General features: G+C 46.4%; 1 protein-coding gene across 4 annotated transcripts in view; it reads right to left on the bottom strand.

Annotated features, from left to right (window-relative positions):
- Window positions 1–20,315, bottom strand: part of PPFIA4 (PTPRF interacting protein alpha 4) — an 83,629-nt gene that overhangs the window by 30,994 nt on the left and 32,320 nt on the right. For all 4 annotated transcript variants that reach the window (XM_064273370.1, XM_064273372.1, XM_064273371.1 and 1 more), the window contains 10 exons: window positions 19,834–20,042; window positions 17,816–18,056; window positions 17,318–17,353; window positions 16,976–17,109; window positions 16,523–16,689; window positions 13,785–13,878; window positions 13,218–13,299; window positions 12,269–12,469; window positions 11,551–11,613; window positions 127–302 (listed from right to left, as the gene is read on the bottom strand). In XM_064273370.1, the coding sequence (XP_064129440.1) occupies window positions 127–302; window positions 11,551–11,613; window positions 12,269–12,469; window positions 13,218–13,299; window positions 13,785–13,878; window positions 16,523–16,689; window positions 16,976–17,109; window positions 17,318–17,353; window positions 17,816–18,056; window positions 19,834–20,042 (1,403 nt within the window). The remainder of the gene's footprint in view (window positions 1–126; window positions 303–11,550; window positions 11,614–12,268; window positions 12,470–13,217; window positions 13,300–13,784; window positions 13,879–16,522; window positions 16,690–16,975; window positions 17,110–17,317; window positions 17,354–17,815; window positions 18,057–19,833; window positions 20,043–20,315) is intronic.

The raw sequence follows: 20,315 nt of genomic DNA on the forward strand, positions 1-20,315 counted from the left end.
ACCCAGAACAGGCCATGGAAAGAGATGGAGGCACTTCTATTTCTGGAGAGAGATCTGCAGGCCTGGGAGTCAAAGCTGGAGGAGACCCATGTGGGCGAGGTGGCCCTGGGCTCCTTCTGCGCTCACCGATGGAAGCTGTCTACCATCTTCAGGTGGACCCGCAGGTCCTTCTTGGTGAGGTGGTCCAGCATGCGGGCATCTACCAGGCACTCCATGAAGTAGCTGCGGTACTGGGGGAGCCCCAGGCTGGGCAGCCATTCGTTTCCAATCCATTCATGGTTCATGTCCCCATAGGCCAGAGTCTGAGGGAACAAGATAGGGAGGGCGATGGGGGAGAATGGCAGTTCCAGCAGCTCGCAGCGGGCATATCTGGTTGGGAGAAATGTTAATCCATACTCCATACATAAGGGAAGAAGGGCAGTTCAATAAAATTTCAGCTTATTTCCACTAATAGCCTGGTAGCGGTGGGAGATGGGGAGTTTAAATGGAACTTTTTAAGATCTTAAAATGATCAAATCCCATGCACTTATCTATTGTCTAATGAACAGAAGCAATTACAGCCCCGGAAGACCTTTCCCCTCAAAGGGAATTCGACACCTAAATTAGATGTTGAGTTCAGTGTGTATCCTCTTAGGGTAAACATGGAGAATTCAGAAAACCCAAAGACAAGTAATGAAATTCTTTCTGGGCAGCAGATAATAGGGAACCTTCCTGTGGGCTCTGAAATGCATTTGTCCTGTGCTACAGCAGACTTCCTTCCTGGTTCTAGGGGTCCCACTGAGCCCAAGGGACAGGCTATGTTACAGGGGACATGGAGAGGCAGAGGAAAGCCAGTGTGGCTCTGGGAAACAGCTGGGCCCATACAGCCCACAAGAAAGCTAAATGTTGGTTAAGGACGTAAAAACGGTGGCCTGTACCAAAGTAGCCAGCACTCAGTTCTCTATTCCTGGTCATCTACTCCAGGAATTCTCCAGGTTTCTTGTTACTTTCCACACCCACACTCCTTTTCCCTGGCTCTCAGAGGCCTGCTCTGCTCAGGTGTCATCTCTGCAGCAGGGTCTTCCCTGACCACCCCATCTTTAGAAAGCTTTAGTTTAGCTCTAGGGCCCAAGATGACGGAATAGAAAGCTTTAGTTTAACAGCACCCCCCCTCCCCATCACTCTCCTTCCTTACCCTACTTATTTTAGACTGAAAATTTTTCTTTTGTTACTTTTTAAAATGAAGTTGTTGGTACACATAAAAATCCATCTAACGTATGTTAGTTATTTAGAATAAAAATAAGGGGGAAATGCAGAACAGAATTTCAAATTCTCATGGACTCTAGACTTTCTGGAGCCATGGAGGGTGGATGAATCCCTGAAACTATTGCCCTGAGATAATCTTAAAACCTTAAATCAAAAATGTCCCCTGAAGTCTCTTAAAACCAAAGAATAATTTAGCTTAACTAGTAAAAAAGTCTGCCTTGAGCATTATGCTCTTTTAAGAACTATCTATATGGGATCAAGGAAACCCTGGTTAAGAGCTACAGCTGCTAACCAAAAGGTTGGCAGTTGGAATCCTCCAGGCACTCCTTGGAAACTGTATGGGGCAGTTCTACTCTGCCCTATAAAGTCGCTATGAGTCTGAAACAACTCGATGGCAATGTGCTTGTTTTTTTTTTTTTAATAATTTTTATTGTGCTTTAAGTGAAAGTTTACAAATAAAGTCAGTCTGTCACATATAAGCTTATATACACCTTACTCCATACTCCCACTTACTCTCCCCCTAATGAGCCAGCCCACTCCCTCCTTTCAGTCTCTCCTTTCGTGACAATTTTGCCAGTTTCTAACCCTCTCTACCCTCCTATCTCCCCTCCAAACAGGAGATGCCAACACAGTCTCAAATGTCCACCTGATACAAGTAGCTCACTCTTCGTCAGCATTTCTCTCCAACCCATTGTCCAGTCCCTTCCATGTCTGATGAGTTGTCTTTGAGAATGGTTCCTGTCCTGGGCCAACAGAAGGTTTGGGGACGATGACCGCCGGGATTCCTCTAGTCTCAGTCAGACCATTAAGTCTGGTCTTTTTATGAGAATTTGGGGTCTCCATCCCACTGTTCTCCTGCTCCCTCAGGGGTTCTCTGTTGTGCTCCCTGTCAGGGTAGTCATCGGTTGTGGCCGGGCATCATCTAGTTCTTTTGGTCTCAGGATGATGTAAGTCTCTGGTTCATGTGGCCCTTTCTGTCTCTTGGGCTCATAGTTATCCTGTGACCTTCGTGTTCTTCATTCTCCTTTGATCCAGGTGGGTTGAGACCAATTGATGCATCTTAGATGGCCGCTTGTTAGCATTTAAGACCCCAGACGCCACATTTCAAAGTGGGATGCAGAATGTTTTCATAATAGAATTATTTTGCCAATTCACTTAGAAGTCCCCTTAAGCCATGGTCCCCAAACCCCCGCCCTTGCTCTGCTGACCTTTGAAGGATTCAGTTTATCCCGGAAACTTCTTTGCTTTTGGTCCAGTCCAGTTGAGCTGACCTTCCCTGTATCGAGTATTGTCCTTCCCTTCACCTAAAGTAGTTCTTATCTACTAACTAATCAGTAAATAACCCTCTCCCACCCTCCCTCCCTCCCATCCTCATAACGACAAAAGTATGTGTTCTTCTCAGTTTACACTATTTCTCAAGAACTTACAAAAGTGGTCTTATACAATATTTGTCCTTTTGCCTCTGACTAATTTCACTCAGCATAATGCCTTCCAAGTTCCTCCATGTTATGAAATGTTTCACAGATTCCTCACTGTTCTTTATTGATGCCTAGTATTCCATTGTGTGAATATACCACAATTTATTTAACCATTCATCCGTTGACGGACACCTTGGTTGCTTCCAGCTTTTTGCTATTGTAAACAGAGCTGCAATAAACATGGGTGTGCATATATCTGTTCGTGTAAAGGCTCTTATTTCTCTAGGGTATATTCCGAGGAGTGGGATTTCTGGGTTGTATGGTAGTTCTATTTATAACTTTTTAAAGAAACGCCAGATAGATTACCAAAGTGGTTGTACCATTTGACATTCCCACCAGCAGTGTCTAAGAGTTCCAATCTCTCCGCAGCCTCTCCAACATTTATTATTTTGTGTTTTTTGGATTAATGCCAGCCTTGTTGGAGTGAGATGGAATCTCATGGTAGTTTTAATTTGCATTTCTCTAATGGCTAATGATCGAGAGCATTTTCTCATGTATCTGTTAGCTGCCTGAATATCTTCTTCAGTGAAGTACGTATTCATATCCTTTGCCCACTTTTTGATTGGGTTGTTTGTCTTTGTCTTTTTGTGGTTGAGTTTTAACAGAATCATGTAGATTTTAGAGATCTGGCACTGGTCGGAGATGTCATAGCTGAAAATTCTTTCCCAATCTGTACGTGGTCCTTTTACTCTTTTGGTGAAGTCTTTAGATGAGCATAGGTGTTTGATTTTTAGGAGCTCCCAGTTATCTGGTTTCTCTTCGTCATTTTTGGTAATGTTTTGTATTTTGTTTATGCCTTGTATTAGGGCTCCTAACGTTGTCCCTATTTTTTCTTCCATGATCTTTACTGTTTTAGTCTTTATGTTTAGGTCTTTGATCCACTTGGAGTTAGTTTTTGTGCATGGTGTGAGGTATGGGTCCTGTTTCATTTTTTTGCAAAAGGATAGCCAGTTATGCCAGCACCATTTGTTAAAAAGACTATCTTTTCCCCAATTAACTGACGCTGGGCCTTTGTCAAATATCAGCTGCTCATATGTGGATGGATGTATACCTGGGTTCTCAATTCTGTTCCATTGGTCTATGTGCCTGTTGTTGTACCAGTACCAGGCTGTTTTGACTACTGTGACTGTATAATAGGTTCTAAAATCAGGTAGAGTGAGGCCTCCCACTTTCTTCTTCTTTTTCAGTAATGCTTTACTTATCCGGGGCTTCTTTCCCTTCCATACGAAGTTGGTGATTTGTTTCTCCATCACATGAAAAAATGTCGTTGGAATTTGGATTGGAAGTGCATTGTATGTATAGATGGCTTCTGGTAGAATAGACATTTTTACTATGTGAAGTCTTCCTATCCATGAGCAAGGTATGTTTTTCCACTTAAGTAAGTCCTTTTTAGTTTCTTGCAGTAGTACTTTGTAGTTTTCTTTGTATAGGTCTTTTACATCTTTGGTAAGATTTATTCCTAAGTATTTTATCTTCTTGGGGGCTACTGTGAATGGTATTGATTTGGTCATTTCCTCTTTGATGTTCTTTTTGTTGATGTAGAGGAATCCAAGTGATTTTTGTATGTTTATCCTATAAACTGAGACTCTGCCAAACTCTTCTATTACTTTCAGTAGTTTTCTGGAGGATTCCTTAGGGTTTTCTGTGTATAAGATCATGTCATCTGCAAATAGAGGTAATTTTACTTCCTCCTTGCCAATCCGGATGCCCTTTATTTCTTTGTCTAGCCTAATTGCTCTGGCTAGGACCTCTAGCACAATGTTGAATAAGAGCGGTGTTAAAGGGCATCCTTGCCTGGTTCCCGTTCTTAAGGGAAATGCTTTCAGGCTCTCTCCATTTAGAGTGATGTTGGCTGTTGGCTTCGCTTTGTATAGATGTCCTTTATTATGCTGAGAAATTTTCCTTCAATTCCTATTTTGCTGAGAGTTTTTATCATGAATGGGTGTTGGACTTTGTCAAATGCCTTTTCTGCATCAATTCATGAGATCATGTGGTTTTTGTCTTTTGTTTTATTTATATGGTGGATTACATTAATGGTTTTTCTAATATTAAACCAACCTTGCATACCTGGTATAAATTCCACTTGGTCATGGTGGATTATTTTTTTGATATGTTGTTGAATTCTATTGGCTAGAATTTTGTTGAGGATTTTTGCATCTATGTTCATGAGGGATATAGGTCTGTAATTTTCGTTTTTTGTGGTGTCTTTACCAGGTTTTGGTATCAGGGATATGGTGGCTTCAGAGAATGAGTTAGGTAGTATTCCGTCATTTTCTATGCTTTGAAATACCTTTAGTAGTAGTGGTGTTAACTCTTCTCTGAAAGTTTGGTAGAACTCTGCAGTAAAGCCGTCCAGGCCAGGGCTTTTTTTTTTTTGGGAGTTTTTTGATTACCGTTTCAATCTCTTTTTTTGTTATGGGTCTATTTAGTTGTTCTACTTCTGATTGTGTTAGTTTAGGTAGGTAGTGTTTTTCTAGGAATTCATCCATTTCTTCTAGGTTTGCAAATTTGTTAGAGTACAATTTTTCGTAATAATCTGATATGATTCTTTTAATTTCAGTTGGGTCTGTTGTGATGTGGCCCATCTCGTTTCTTATTCGGGTATTTGTTTCTTTTCCTGTATTTCTTTAGTCAGTCTGGCCAATGGTTTATCAATTTTCTTAATTTTTTCAAAGAACCAGCTTTTGGCTTTGTTAATTCTTTCAATTGTTTTTCTGTTCTCTAATTCATTTAGTTCAGCTCTAATTTTTATTATTTGTTTTCTTCTGGTGCCTGATGGATTCTTTCGTTGCTCACTTTCTATTTGTTTAAGTTCTCTGATTTTGGCTCTTTCTTCTTTATGTTTGTGTGCATTTATCGATATAAATTGACCTCTGAGCACTGCTTTTGCTGTGTCCCAGAGGTTTTGATAGGAAGTATTTTCATTCTCGTTGCATTCTATGAATTTCTTTATTCCCTCCTTAATGTCTTCTATAACCCAGTGTTTTTTGAGCAGGGTATTGTTCAGTTTCCAAGTATTTGATTTCTTTCCCCTAACTTTTCTGTTATTGATTTCCACTTTTATGGCCTTGTGGTCTGAGAAGATGCTTTGTAATATTTCGATGTTTTGGATTCTGCAAAGGTTTGTTTTATGACCTACTATGTGGTCTATTCTAGAGAATGTTCCACGTGAGCTAGAAAAAAAAGCATACTTTGCAGCAGTTGGGTGGAGTGTTCTATATGTCTATGAGGTCAAGTTGGTTGATTGGAGCAATTAGGTCCTCCGTGTCTCTATTGAGCTTCTTACTGGAAGTCCTGTCCTTCTCCAAAAGTGGTGTGTTGAAGTCTCCTACTATAATTGTGGAGGTGTCTATCTCATTTTTCAGTTCTGTTAAAGTTTGTTTTATGTATCTTGCAGCCCTGTCATTGGGTGCATAAATATTTAATATGGTTATATCTTCCTGGTCAATTGCCCCTTTGATCATTACATAGTGTCCTTCTTTATCCTTTGTGGTGGATTTAACTTTAAAGTCTATTTTGTCAGAAATTTATATTGCCACTCCTGCTCTGTTTTGATTGTTGTTTGCTTGATATATTTTTTTCCATCCTTTGAGTTTTAGTTTGTTTGTGTCTCTAAGTTGCGTCTCTTGTAGGCTGCATATAGACGGATCGTGTTTCTTTATCCAGTCCGAGACTCTCTGTCTCTTTATTGGTGCATTTAGCCCATTTACATTCAGCGTAATTATAGGTAAGTATGTGTTCAGTGCTGTCATTTTGATGCCTTTTTATGTGCGTTGTTGACAATTTCATTTTTTCACTTACTTTTTTGTGCTGAGACGTTTTTCTTTGTAAATTGTGTGTTCCTCATTTTCATAGTATTTGACTTTATGTTTGCTGAGTCGTTACGTTTTTCTTGGTTTTTATTTTGAGTTATGGAGTTGTTATACCTCTTTGTGGTTACCTTAATATTTACCCCTATTTTTCTAAGTAAAAACCTAACTTGTATTCTCCTATATTACCTGGTTCCCTCTCCATATGGCAGTTCTATGCCACCTGTATTTAGTCCCTCTGTTTGATTATTGTGATCTTTTACATATTGACTTCAATGATTCCCTGTTTTGAACATTTTTTTTTCTTTTTAAAATTAATCTTAATTTGTTTTTGTGATTTCCCTATTTGAGTTGATATCAGGATGTTCTGCTCTGTGACCTTGTGTTGTGCTGGTATCTGATATTATTGGTTTTCTGACCAAACAATTTCCTTTAGTATTTCTTGTAGCTTTGGTTTGGTTTTTGCAAATTCTCTAAGCTTGTGTTTATCTGTAAATGTTTTAATTTCGCCTTCATATTTGAGAGAGAGTTTTGCTGGATATATGATCGTTGGCTGGCAGTTCTTCTCCTTCAGTGCTCTATATATGTCATCCCATTGCCTTCTTGACTGCATGGTTTCTGCTGAGTAGTCTGAACTTTTTCTTATTGATTCTTCTTTGTAGGAGACCTTTCTTTCACCCTGGCTGCTTTTAAAATTTTCTCTTTATCTTTGGTTTTGGCAAGGTTGATGATACTATGTCTTGGTGATTTTCTTTTTGGATCAATCTTAAATGGGGTTTGATGAGCATCTTGGATAGATATCCTTTCGTCTTTCATGATGTCAGGGAAGTTTTCTGCCAACAGAGCTTCAACTATTCTCTCTGTATTTTCTGTTATCCCTCCCTGTTCTGGGACTCCAATCACACGCAAGTGAGTTCTTCCATTGCTTTATCAGTGTGTTCCTTGGCTTTTTCTGTAGATTGCCTTATTTCATTTCTGAGGTCATCCCCGATGTCTTGAAGCATTCTGTAAATTAGTTTTTTATATTCTGCATCTGGCAATTCCAGGATTGTGTCTTCATTTGGGAAAGATTTTGATTCTTTAGTTTGGGGAGTTGTAGAAGCAATCATGGTCTGCTTCTTTATGTGGTTTGATATCGACTGCTGTCTCCAAGCCATCTCTAAGATATTGTAGTGATTTATTCTATATTTGCTCACTGAGTCTTATCTTGTTTTGTTTTCTTTCAATATACGTAGATGGGCTACTAGACTGCACTGTCTTGATTGTTGTAGCCCTTGAATCACTTATGTTCTATTACCAGCTGGTTTGGGCTGTTACCAGATATATAAGCCTAAGAGTCCATTCACTATTCTTGAGTAGAATCTGATGTTGGATCATCAAATGTGTGGTGCAGACTGTCGCCTACCCACCTAGACAAGTAGTGGTGATAGTTGTGTGCACCAGATTCTAGTAGCAGCAGGATTTTACACTCCAGGGGGCGCAGGATGCTGACAGGCTTCCCCCAAGTGCCAGTGAGGTAGGTGTGTCTCTATTCCTAAAGTACTTTGGTGGGTGGGCTCTGCAGCTGTACCTTAGGCCCCCAATGCAAGTACCTCTACAGATTGGTAGGTGTCACCCTCCTTAGGCCCCTAAGGCCGGAGGCTAGGTGGTCTGGGGGGAGCTTCATCCCTCAGTTCCCTGACGTGGGTCAGTGAGGGCTCTGTTGAATATGCAGAGATATCAGACCTGGGAAACTTGTCTTTCCAGTAAAACAATTACAGTCAGATCCCTATCAGAATTGCCTTTGCATTATAATAGCCACCTTGTTCCCTGTAGGGATGAAAGCCCAAGACTGTGGATCACATATGTTTGGCTGGAGCTAGTTCTGTGTTTTCAGTCCAATTAGGGAAGGATTTTTGGTCCCTGGGTATTTTTGTAGCTGCTTCTCTCAGGCCAGGAGAATGGGTTAGGAAAAGACCAGAAAAAAAGAAAGAAAGAAAAACCGCAGCGCAGTTTACTCTCTGGCTCAGGAAATGCCAATGTTAATGAAGCCGCCTGGGAAGGGGAGGGGAGGGTTCAGATAAACATGAGAGAGTAGCACCCCAGAATATAGACAAAGTTACTTATCCTGCTTGGGATGACTGTTTTATCTGAGATTCCTGAGGGGCGTTTTGACTGTGTGTGCTGGCTGGGTAAAGATTGCCCCTGAGGGTCAGGCCAACATCCCATGCTTGCGCTGTCTCAGAAGCTGTGGTTAGTTCCTCCACTCCCAGTCCAAAGCCCAGTGCCAAGGTTCCCCGGCTGGGACGCCGCACTCTAGGCTCCAAAATCAGTCGCTGCCTCCCGGTGACTTCTCCTCCTGTCAGCCGCGTTGCTGTGCTGCCTACGTGCACTGGCTGGGCTTCCCGCAAGGTCACTTCTGGGGGCTAGGGCTGCGTCCTGTGTTTGCACCCTCTCAGGATGCCGTGCTCAGCTCCCCTGAGCCCAGTCCAAAGCCCGGCACCAAGGTTTCCTGACTGGGACACTGGCTCCAGGCTCCGAAAACAGTCACTGCTTCCCCATGTTTGTTCGTTCTCAGTCTCTGTCACTCAGGTCAACTCTTTAGATCTGTGTTTGATGGTCAGGGTTCATGGATTGTCATGTATGTGATCGATCCACTTGTTTTTCTGAGTCTTTGTTGCAAGAGGGATCCAAGGTAGCTTCTACCTAGTCAGCCATCTTGGCCCCGCCTCCTTTTTTTTTTTTTAATATGGGATCAAACTGACAACAGCAACTTGAAAGATTAGAGAGAAATCTTAAGGGACAGTGAGTTTACGTTAATGGAGAGAACAACTCAGAAAAGGAGGGTAAGAACGGCTGCACAACTCAAAAAAAAAACCTCAAAGAATATAATAAATGTCACTGAATTGTACATGTAGAAACTGTGGGATTGGTGTGTTTTGCTGTGTATATTCTCAACAATAACAACAAAAATAAATAAAATTTAAAAAGTCAAATACAAATGAAATGAGCATGGTTGGACCCACCATTCATGTGAGGAATTGGAATACAATCCACACTGTCCCATCCACCTCTCTGCTCTTTCTCCCCCAGCCCATCCCCTGCTACTCCTCTAGCCACTATCCTGAGTTTTCTGTTTATTAGTCCCTTGATTTAAAAAAAAAAAAAGTATGTGTATACATATAGTTTTTTTTTTTTTACAACCACTGGTATGTATTTCGCTAAGCAATTTGTTATTAATTTTGCTTGTTTAAGTTTTATCAACAATTTCTATTAATCTTTTGGGACTTACGTTTTTCACTTAACATTATGTTCCTAAGATCCGTCCATTTCCTCTGCTGATTAGTTTTTTTACTGTGTGACTATACTGTCACTGATTTGGCCAGTCTCCTGGCGATGGGGTTTTTCCTGTGATTTTCTTCACAGCACTTATCACTATTTGTGTATTGTACAATTATTTGTATTTTATTGTCTGCCTCACCCCTAGAATACAAGCTCCCTGTGGGCTTTGTTTGTTTACTTCTGTATCCAGAGAACCTAGAAAGGCCTAATCCCTAGTAGATGCTCAGTAAGTATTTGCCCACTAAGTAAATGAAGGCCTTTGCTCAGTTCACCAGGAGTGGCCCCTGAGAGGCCAGGGGGAGAAAGAGGATTCATACCAATCTAAGTCTCACTGTTCCTGGGAGGAGAGTCAAACTGAGGGAAGGAGCCAGGCATGCTGGGGGCCCAGCCCTCCAGGGTTCCTCACCTGTCATTCTGAGAAAACAGAATAAGCAGCTAAAGGGGAGTAAGGAGAGAATGTGTATCCAGGGCTCTTAGCGTGACCAAAAACCCACTGCCGTCAAGTTGATTCCAACTGATAGCAACTCTACAGGCCAGAGTAGAACTGCCCCATATGGTTTCCAAGGAGCGCCTGGGGGATTTGAACTGCTGACCTTTGGGTTAGCAGCCGTAGCTCTTAACTACTATGCTACCAGGGTTTCCAAGAAGCACATAAATACATTGGGACTACACCAGGACTGAGAGTGGTGCTGGGGAGAGGACGTATTGGGAGAACAGTGCCCTGAACTGCTGAGACTTGGTTCTGGAGAAGGGAAGGGTCTTACCTGAGCCCAGCTCCCCTCCTCACTGTCCTAGCAGGAACGAGTGCAGCGTGTCAGGGGAAACAGGCAAAGTCAAGAAACCTAGCAGCCTCTACCCGAGACCCCATCAATAAGAGGCAGAAGCCCAGTAACTGAGTGGGTGACCAGGGAAAGCTTGTCGGGACAGTTAAGAGAGACCAGGAATTTAAAGGAATTACAATGAGCATGCCAACAAGGAAAAATATTCAGATTAACTTGTCATTCCAAGAAGATGCAAATTCAATTAACAAAGTGGTAACAATTTTCCACTTAATAAATGAATAGTTTTTTTTATTCTTGAAAGTATAAAATAAAATGGACATTGTCACACCCTGCTAGAGGAAATATAAATTGTCATATTTAGTAATATATATCACAATCCTTAAAAATGTTCATGCCCGTTGACACAGACTATTCCAATAAATTATTTCTAACAATGTCAAAAAAAAAAAAAAAGAAGGCAAGAGAGAGAGAGACCAGAAGGCTGGTGCATGTGCCTGAGTTTGTGGTGAGTAGTAAGCAAATGTGTACACGGCAAAGACACTCACACACCTCTCAGGCTTGGGTGGGAGCCCGGCAGGACGCCAGGCTCTCTCAACTCTCCCTGATCCTCCACCAAGGATCAAGCACAGGGGCAGGGACTCTGTGGCTTCAGGGCCGTAGCAGCCAGGACAAAGCCCTCCCAAGCCCAGCTCTTCTCCACTACAGGGCACCAGTAGCCTAGGATGAGCCCCTTCCACACAAGCTGTTCCCGAATCTCACTTCCCTCTACCAATGTTCCACCCCAAGAACAGAGCCCAGTCATACACCAAGGACGCCAATATCATACAAGATCATCTGCAATCCCCCCAACTTCCCACAACTTTCCCCTGCTTCTCAAAGCAGTCAAGGGAGCCATCAGCCCAAGGGCAGACTCACTGTTTTAGTGGATGTTGCCAGAGTTTCCATCTCTTCGTGGGTGACCCAGACATTCCCAGAAGACTGTAAGCAGAGAGGAAACCTAGCTAGTCCTGGGATCCCCATCAGGCTGAAACCCCAAGAACAGGGACAAAGCTCCCTTCCTCTGAATCCTCCCACGGGCCCCCGACCGAAGCTCTGCAGGCTTGACAGCAGGGGGCTCATTTCTTTTATCATAACATGCACGCGGCTTAGCACAGCTCCTGGCACACACAAGGTGCTCAGTAAGTGTTCCCTGAATGGATATGAATGAATGGTGCTGATCTGGAGATGGACCATCAGGAAAGATTTTGCCCCAGGGGCCCATGGGGCATCTACATTCTCATGGAGAGTTGGAAGTCCAGGGCAGAAGTCCCCTGTCCTACCCCTTCTGCGTCCCCCAACCTAGCAACACCACAGACAGAACCCCAAAAGGTCCCCTCCTGGAAACTCTGCCCAGGGATCTGGAATTGCTGGCAGGGTAGGGAAGGAGAAATGGAGCCCGAGTGGTATACGGGAGGCAGGGAACCAGGCCTGCTGGGATCCTCCTAGAGACCAGGAAGAGCCCTTTGGGGGTCTGGGAAGTGGCAAGGCTGGGGGGAGGCTCAGTGCTACCACCTTCCCAAAGACCAATGGAAGGCTTTGCAAACACTATTCCAGGGCCTCTAAAAATGTCGTGGGCGAGAAAGAGGCCACTCACCGTCCTGGAGGTGGGTGGGGCTGAAGGGCTGGTCAGCGACACCATCTCCTGGATGGCCAGCCGGAGCTTGAGCCGGTGCAGGGCATTGCTGATGCCGATCTCCCGCTGGATCTCTGTGTCCGACAGGGCAGACATGATGGCGCCACTCTTGACATTGGCCCGGCAGGCTGCTACGTACCAGGCAGGCATCCCCACCCAGAGCTGCAGACACAGGGTGCAGGGGGATAGTTCAGGACCTTCCCCAAGATCTGGGCCCCATTACCAAGAGCTTGGCAGTTCCAGGGGGCAAGGGCCAGGCCTCACCCATGGTCTCAGGACAGCAAATGCAGCACACAGGAACTCAGAAATGTGGACATGACCATCATCAAGTCCCCCTCTCCCATTTTACAGATGAAAACTCTGAGGCCTGGGAAGGTAAAAGGATCTTACCACCTTCACATGGGTGATTAGCTCCTGGGGGATAGCATACGTTAAGATTCGAACCGCCTGTGAGTCTAATGCCTCAGTGATAATGAGATCCCCTTATCCAAACTTAGAGTCCCTGGGTAGTGCAAACAGTTAACGTGCTCGGCTGTTCAAATCCACCCAGAGGCACTCGGAAAAAAGGCCTGGTGATCAACTTCTGATCATTCAGGCATTAAAAGCCCTATAGAGGACAGTTCTACTCTGACATACATGGGGTCGCCATGAGTCAAAATCAACTTGAGGGCAACCAGTTTTATCCAAACTTAGCTACCCATGAGGCATCAGTTGAGCAGCATCAATTCTGTCTTCCAAAGTAACTTAGGGGAGGTGGGGTCAATGCTAGATGTGGTACATGTGCTCTTGGCCAGGGACAGGCACGCTGACAATGTTCTAGGGACTCCTCCCTTGGCCTGAGGAGTCCCTATTCCTTCCCTCACAACCCTCCCACTGTTCCCCTAAGAGGGCTCCCTTTGGCCAGGCTTACCTCCAGCCAGGAGACTACAGTAGGGCCATCCCACTGGGCAAAGGGCATTCCCTTTCTGCGGGCATCTTCAAGAAGCTGGTGTCTTATAGGAGGAGGAAAAAGAGTCACTGGTCCTTCCTTCTCTCCCAGCCATGCTCATTCCAGGGGACCACTGGGTGTGCCAAGAGTTGGACTCCCACTGCCCCTGCTCTCTCACCCTGGAGTTGCCAGCTCTGCTCTATGCCTGATGCAGTGACAGCAAGAAATGGGGCAGCAAGACTCTCTGTCCCCCAGAGGGTGAGGGGCTCTTGGTTTGCGTACGACCTGACACATAACTGCCTCGGCAATTTCAGCTGGCTCCAAAAGGCACTCACAAGTCCCAGCCACTCTCCCACAGCCCTTTTGCCTCCTTCAACTGAGGGTCACCCTGAGAAACACCTACCAAACCCGTGTTCCCACAGGGACCAGGTCAACTCAGTTCAGAAAGGGCCTTGCAGGGCTCTGGCTCCCTGAGCTCAGTCTCCTCAGGAGGTGGTGGGGGAAACGGGCTGGGGCCCACCCTGACAGACCCTGGCCTACAGTTCTTACTTTTTCTTCAATCGCCGGTCCTTCTCTGCCTGAGGCCCCAGCTTGGCAGGCACCATGGGCTCCTGCAGACTGGGCTCAGAGTCTGTTAGGAAAACTAGAATGAAAGAGATGGGCGTATCAGCTAGGCCCTCTGCTTTTCCTCCCTTGGCTTGGGCCAGGGCCAGGGAGCGGAAGCAGCAGGAGGGTACCTGGGGCATGTGACCATTGTTCCTGGAGCCTCCACTCAACACCCCTGCATTCAGTCAGTCCCAGAGTGGCATCCAGTGGGCCATCCCCAACCCACGCTCCCCCTGCAAGCTTCAGCCCTGGAGGTGTTTTCTAGCTGGACAGACCAAAGTTGTCCCACCGTGATGGCAGCAGAATCTTAAACAGAATTGCCCTTCCTCCCAGCCAAGGTGCAAAGGAAACCCAGAGATCCAGACACATGGGCTATGAGGCGCCAAGAGAAGAATTATCTTAATTTGGACCAGAAACAAACAACAACAACAACAACAACAACAAAAAACCCGTTGCCATTGAGTCAATTCCGACTCATAGTGACCCTACAGAACAGCGTAGACTGCCCTGTAGGGTTTCTAAGAAGTGGCTGGTAGATTAAAACTGCCAACCTTTTTGTTAGCTGCCAAGCTCTAAACCACTGTACCACCAGGGCTCCTAACTTGGCCCAGGTAGGGAAAAAGGGTATGCTGAGAGCTGCGTCTCTCCGCCTCTTTCAGTGTGCTCACTAGCACAAAACTGCCAAGGGGAGCACAGCCCTGTCTTCTCCTACTAAGGATCTAGAATCGATGCTAGAACCCTATACAATTCATGGCAGGGGGCGGTATCTTAGAGTTCATTTTGCTGTAAGAAGTCCTGGTTGCTTCCCCCGTGCACAGGGGGTAGAGGATGTGTGTATCCAGAAACCAATCCGAGATGCTGCTTTACGTTCAGGTGCCAAAGTGATGTGGTAACACAGGAAGTCATAACACTGCACACAAAATGCCTCTTCCCCATCAAATCTTTCAGTTTCCCCCACCTTGTGGTCAGCTCCACAACTCTCACGGCCCCTGCAGGCTCGGGGGTGTGTACCACCTCATCTCCAGGCTTAGGCTCCCACATCCTGAGTAGAGGTGTCCACCTTTTTGCTACATTCAGCTACCTATGTTTGATTCACATCTGCCTGAGGTATGTTGTTGGTGTGTGCCATCAAGTTGATTCCAACTCCTAATGACCCTATATAACAGAGTAGAATTGCCCTATAGGGTTTTCTAGGCTGTAATCTTTATAGGAGCAGATCTCTAGGTCTTTTCACCCACAGAGCCACTGATGGGTTTGAACAACTGACCTTTTGGTTAGCAGCTAAGCACTTAACCATTGCGCCACCAGGGCTCCCTTTCCTGAGGTATAAACCAAAAAAGCCAAACTCATCGGTGTCGAGTCGATTTCAACTCACTGTGACCCTATAGGACAGGGTAGCACTGCCCCATAGGGTTCCCAAGGAGCACCTGGTGGATTCCAACTGCCAATCTCTTGGTTAGCAGCCAAACTCTTAACCACTGTGCCACTAGGGTTTCCTCCTGAGGTATAGGAAGATATAATTAAGCATTTAGGCTCAAAGCTTCTTTTCTTCTAGCTGATCACATCTCTCCTCTACATGAAATGCATCAATGCTCCCACTGACAAGGGCTCACTTCCAAACCTCGTCAACCGACTTGACAAGGTTCAACCACCTCCCCCCACCCCCTTCTCCCCTACTCTGAACATATTCAACAGCTTACAGAACTCTCCCATCCACCAGCCTCTCCCTTTCTCAACCCTTGCCCCTGCCCCACGCACCCCTCATCTTGGCTTGGCTAACTCCTATTTATCCTTCAAGCTTCAGCTCAGGTGTTGGCTAGCAGAGGAAGCCATTCCTGCTCCCCCACACCCCATATCCCTCCCTCTGAGCTTCAGAAGCACCCTGGGCATATCTCTAGCATTACACTGCTTTGGAGTTGTCTACTGATTTTCCTTTTTTTTTAAGACACTGAGCTCCTTCAGGGAACAGACTACCATGCCAACACCTAATACTATGCCTGTATACAGTAATTACTCAATAAATCTTTGCTGAACAAATGACTGCAAAGGAGGGAGGAAGAGGAAGGAAGAACAGAAGGCATAGGGACAGAGAAGGAAGAGAGCTAACATTTATCATGTACCTACCACGTGCTAAGTGTGTGCTAGAACTTTCTACTATCAGAGGTGTAATAATGCTACCCCTGCCCAGGCACTTACTGGAGTGAATGTCTACAAAGCCATATTAGGCATTACAATATTGTTGAGTCCTGGAGGCCAGATGGACTAGGAATGAGTTCCAATCAAGAACTGATTCTTCTAAACAAAGAACCAAGAAGTTTCTCTAGCCTCATTTTGCTGGTTTACTTCCTGAATGTCCTGAGCACGGTAACATCAGAAAACCTCCAAACTGGAAGAAACCTCAGTGTCCAATACAGGAATCTCTTCTACAGCCGCAAAGCCAGTCGCCATCCAGTACTGCTTGGCACTTCTATTGGCAGAAGCCTCCCGTCTCATAAGGCAGCCCCTCTTGCCATGAGATAGCTCTAACAGAAAACTCCTGCTTCTCTGGTGCTGAAATCTGTCTGCGTGTGGCTTCCACTCACACTAATCCCTGGGAGACAGCCAGAGAAGGCCTGACCCAGGTATACCCTCCTGCCTCTGAGCCCTCTATCCCCACCCCTGGCTAGGAAGGGGACAGAGACCATGGCCCGTGGGTCCATCTCGACTCAGCTGGATCAGCCTGCCCTTCTCCTTCTTCCCGAACAGACGGCCGATGGATGACTTGATGCCCTTGCGCTTGGCGCCCTTGTGTAAGGAGTCTTGGCTGCTGTTGCTGCTGCTGGGGTTGCTGCCCTGATCCTCCAAGGAACTAAAGATGACAGCCAGGAGGGGGTGGAATGAGAAGAAATATACTTCAATTACAGCAGGAAAGACAGAAGTTAGACCTCAGGAAGAACTCAGGGTAGAGGTAAAGGGGGATGCTCAAAGCCCATGACCAGGGGTAAAAAAAAATATCCTTCCCTGATGGTGTGTCAAAGAGAAGTGAGCCATTCAGGTGCCTGGGGTAGGTGAGATGCAGAGTGTTCAGAGGCAGGGAGAGGAATGAGATGACCTTGGGGATGAAGAGACTAGAGGTGGGGGCCTGCTCTACTTACCTCTTGCCTTCCTCCTGGCTCAGGGCTGGGTGGCCAAGCTTCTCTAGCCGCAGCGTCCTGGGTGAGGAAGGAGGAGAAGTCTCACATTTTATGGTGGCTTTATCCTCTCGGTTCTCTTCCCGAGACACTGGCGACTGAACAGACAGTAGAGCCGTCAGGGGATAGAGGGAGCGACCTGGGGCCTGCCTACCCAGCCCGGACGAGGCAGAGGGGCATGGAGAAGTACACTGGGGAGGCCCAGGGGCCTCTCTAAGTTCACACTCAAGAGCCCGGGGGGGAGGCCAACAGGAAGGGGCTGGGGGCAATTAACCCGTTAGTACCTGGGCATCAGGCAGCACTCACCAGCAGCTTCCTCCTATGCTTTCTTAAGTCACTGGGCTGGAAGAGAGAGCAAAGGGTGAGCACTGACTCACCTTCTGGGTGCCCTCATCAACCCAAGGGGAACCTGGTGGCCTTAGGATGGGGAGACAGGGTCGAGTGCCCTGCCCAGGCTCTCCCTGGCACTGTTGAGGCCCTTGGGGCCTCACAAGGGCCTGGAGAGAACACCAAAGCAGAAACACGCTGGCCTGGAATGATAAGTCGGAGCTACCTCTGGAAGAGAGGAAGAGGCATGGGCAGTGAGTGAGTTTCTCAGGCGCTCTATGCCCATCCAAGGCAGAGGGAAGGGAGATACTACACAGGCCCCTTCCAAGCCCAGAAGTTCATTTCAGGGGCCTGACATCCTGGGACCTGCACCAGTCCTGGGAAGAAGGTGCCAGGCCCAATTAAGAGAGCATGAGCTCTCCCACCCTATAAACTCCCCTTGGCCAGTCCTCAAGGCAGAGCCCAATGATATCTCACCAGGGTCATGACCCCCATTCGGTCCAGGTCCTGGGCAGCACTGCGGGAGGTAAGCTTCGGGGTAGAGCGGCCGCTGAGCGGGGGGGACGCGCTGGCCAGGGACAGGGCTGTCAGAGAGGTGGGGATGGAAGCACGCTTGCGCAGCTGTGTCAGGTTCAAGGCCTCCATGCTGCCACTGGTCACTTGTGTCTCAATCTCCTCAGCGCGGAGCTCAGTGGACTCCTTCTCCTCCTGGATCATCCTGGGAGCAGGCACATGAGATCTCACTGTTAGTCCAGGCAATGCCCCCATTTGCCCGGCATTGCACGGATACACAAGGCCTGATGGGCACAGTTGGTTCTATCCTGCTGTAGCTTAGAAACATTTCTTTCTCTCTCACTAGCTGGCCTACCACATGGTTCAACAAAAACAGTTGCTGAGAAACAGGCATTTTAGCCAGTGGAACACAACCATCCTGCAAGTCGGAATTCCTGACCTACAGGGCGACCTTGAAGTCGGGCACTTTGCTCTCTGGGCCTCAGTCTCCCAACACATACAATGTCAAAAAAAAACAGTTGCCATTGAGTCAATTCTGACTCATGGCAACCCCATGTGTGTCAGAGTAGAATTGGGGTCCATAGGCTTTTCAACGGTTGATTTTTCCAAAGTAGATTGCCAGGCCTTTCTTCTGAGGCACCTCTGGGTAGACTCGAACCTCCAACCTTTTGGTTAGCAGCCAAGTGGGTTACTGTTTGCACCACCTAGGGGCTGCATACAATGCCAAGAGTGCTTTAAATCAATAGTACCCAAACATAAGACCTCTAACCGATGCTGACACCCAATGGAGTGTTTCCTGTTCCATGAGAAAAATAATGATAAGGTTATATGGGTGTGTACGTGTGCATGTATACTCAGAGAGAAGGAGTGTGTGTGGCATTTATACACATACACACGTGCACACATACACATATGTGATGGAAAGACGCCAACTGCCCTTCATGGAGAAGGACTCGTCTTCATTCTGAGAGTCCGTCTTTCCTACTCTGTTGTTGTTCTGTGTGCTGTCAAGTTAATTTTGACTCCTAGCAACCTTACAGGACAGAGTACAACTGCCCCATAGGGTTTCCTAGGCTATAATTTTTACAGGAGCAGATCACCAGGTCTTTTCTCCTGAGGGGCCGCTGGTGGATTCGAACCGTCGACCTTCTGGTTAGCAGCTGAGTGTTTAGCACTGCTCCATGAGGGCCTTTCCTTTACAGAACAGTTATAATATTAAGTGGTTGTTATCGTAAATGTTTTACTTTGCAAAATAAAGAGTTGGTGGTCCTACATTAGTGCTCTTCTTTTTTCCCTGCTGATCTGTGAAATCCAAAAGTTCAGACATCACTGAACCAGACAGATGACCACCGCCCTGTAAAGCTCTGATATACCCTGGCTCCGACTTCTCCTTGTCATCTGCCATTACCGTTAACAAACTCTAAAGAGGCAGGATAAGGTGGAGGTTTTCACAACCTTCCCTGGCACTGGCTTCTGTTTGATGCCTTATTAGGGACAGAAAACATGGTGCAGTGGACTGAGTTTGAATCCTGGCTCTGCTACTTTCTTGGTGTGTGGCCTTGGGCAAGTCACTTAATGTCTCTGACTTTCTGTTCCCTTTTCTGTATCTGCCTACACCAGGGACCATGGTAAGACTGACCGTGACATTTACAAAGCTCTCCCCCTGAGTGGGGCCTACACTTGCAGTGATTATGGCTCTCTACAGGAGTTGCAGGAATACATCCTCCAGTCTCCCCCACACAGGCACATCTGCAGCCGTAGGGGAAGCAACAAAGCCTGAGGGGTCAGTTCGAGGTCCCAGCCCCTCTCGGTCCAGCACTGAGCCCGAAATTTGCTTGATGCCCCACACAGGACACAAGCAAATGCTTGTAAAAGGTTCCTTCTGTCATGCAACTCAGTCCTAGTTCTAAGATGGGTTTGCCCAGACATGAAGGGGCCTCATCCTTCAAGGCACCGCCTGGGGCCCCCACACCTTCCCTCACCTGATCTCCTCGTTGATGGCATCCAGCTGCTCCTGCAGCATCATGGCCAGGGTCTGGGCATCAGAGTGGCCACTTGGAGAGACAACATCCACGGAGCCCACCAGCCTCCCTGGCTCATCTTCATCCACATCGGAGATCTCCAGGTCACTATCAAAGGCAGCGGCGGCCTTGGGAGCCAGCACCCCAGGCACTGGAGATGGCTCCCAGTCCTTAGCAAAGAAGGAGGGCACAGGCAAAGTAATAAGACACACCAGATAGATGAGGAGCAGGGCCACCCCCATCTCCACCCTCTAAAAGAACTCTTAACTCTGTGCCACTCGACGTGCGGTCCCAGGGCCTGGCACATTCATATCTCCTGGGAACTTGTTAGAAATTCGGAATCTCAGGCTTCACCGCCAGACCTACCAATTCAGAATTTGCATTTTAACAAAGTCCTCAGGTGATTTGCTTGCACCTTGAGGTCTAAGAAATAGTACTCTAAC

This window comes from Loxodonta africana, chromosome 20, assembly GCF_030014295.1.
Source record: "Loxodonta africana isolate mLoxAfr1 chromosome 20, mLoxAfr1.hap2, whole genome shotgun sequence".
In the NCBI taxonomy this organism is placed as follows: Eukaryota; Metazoa; Chordata; class Mammalia; order Proboscidea; family Elephantidae; genus Loxodonta; species Loxodonta africana.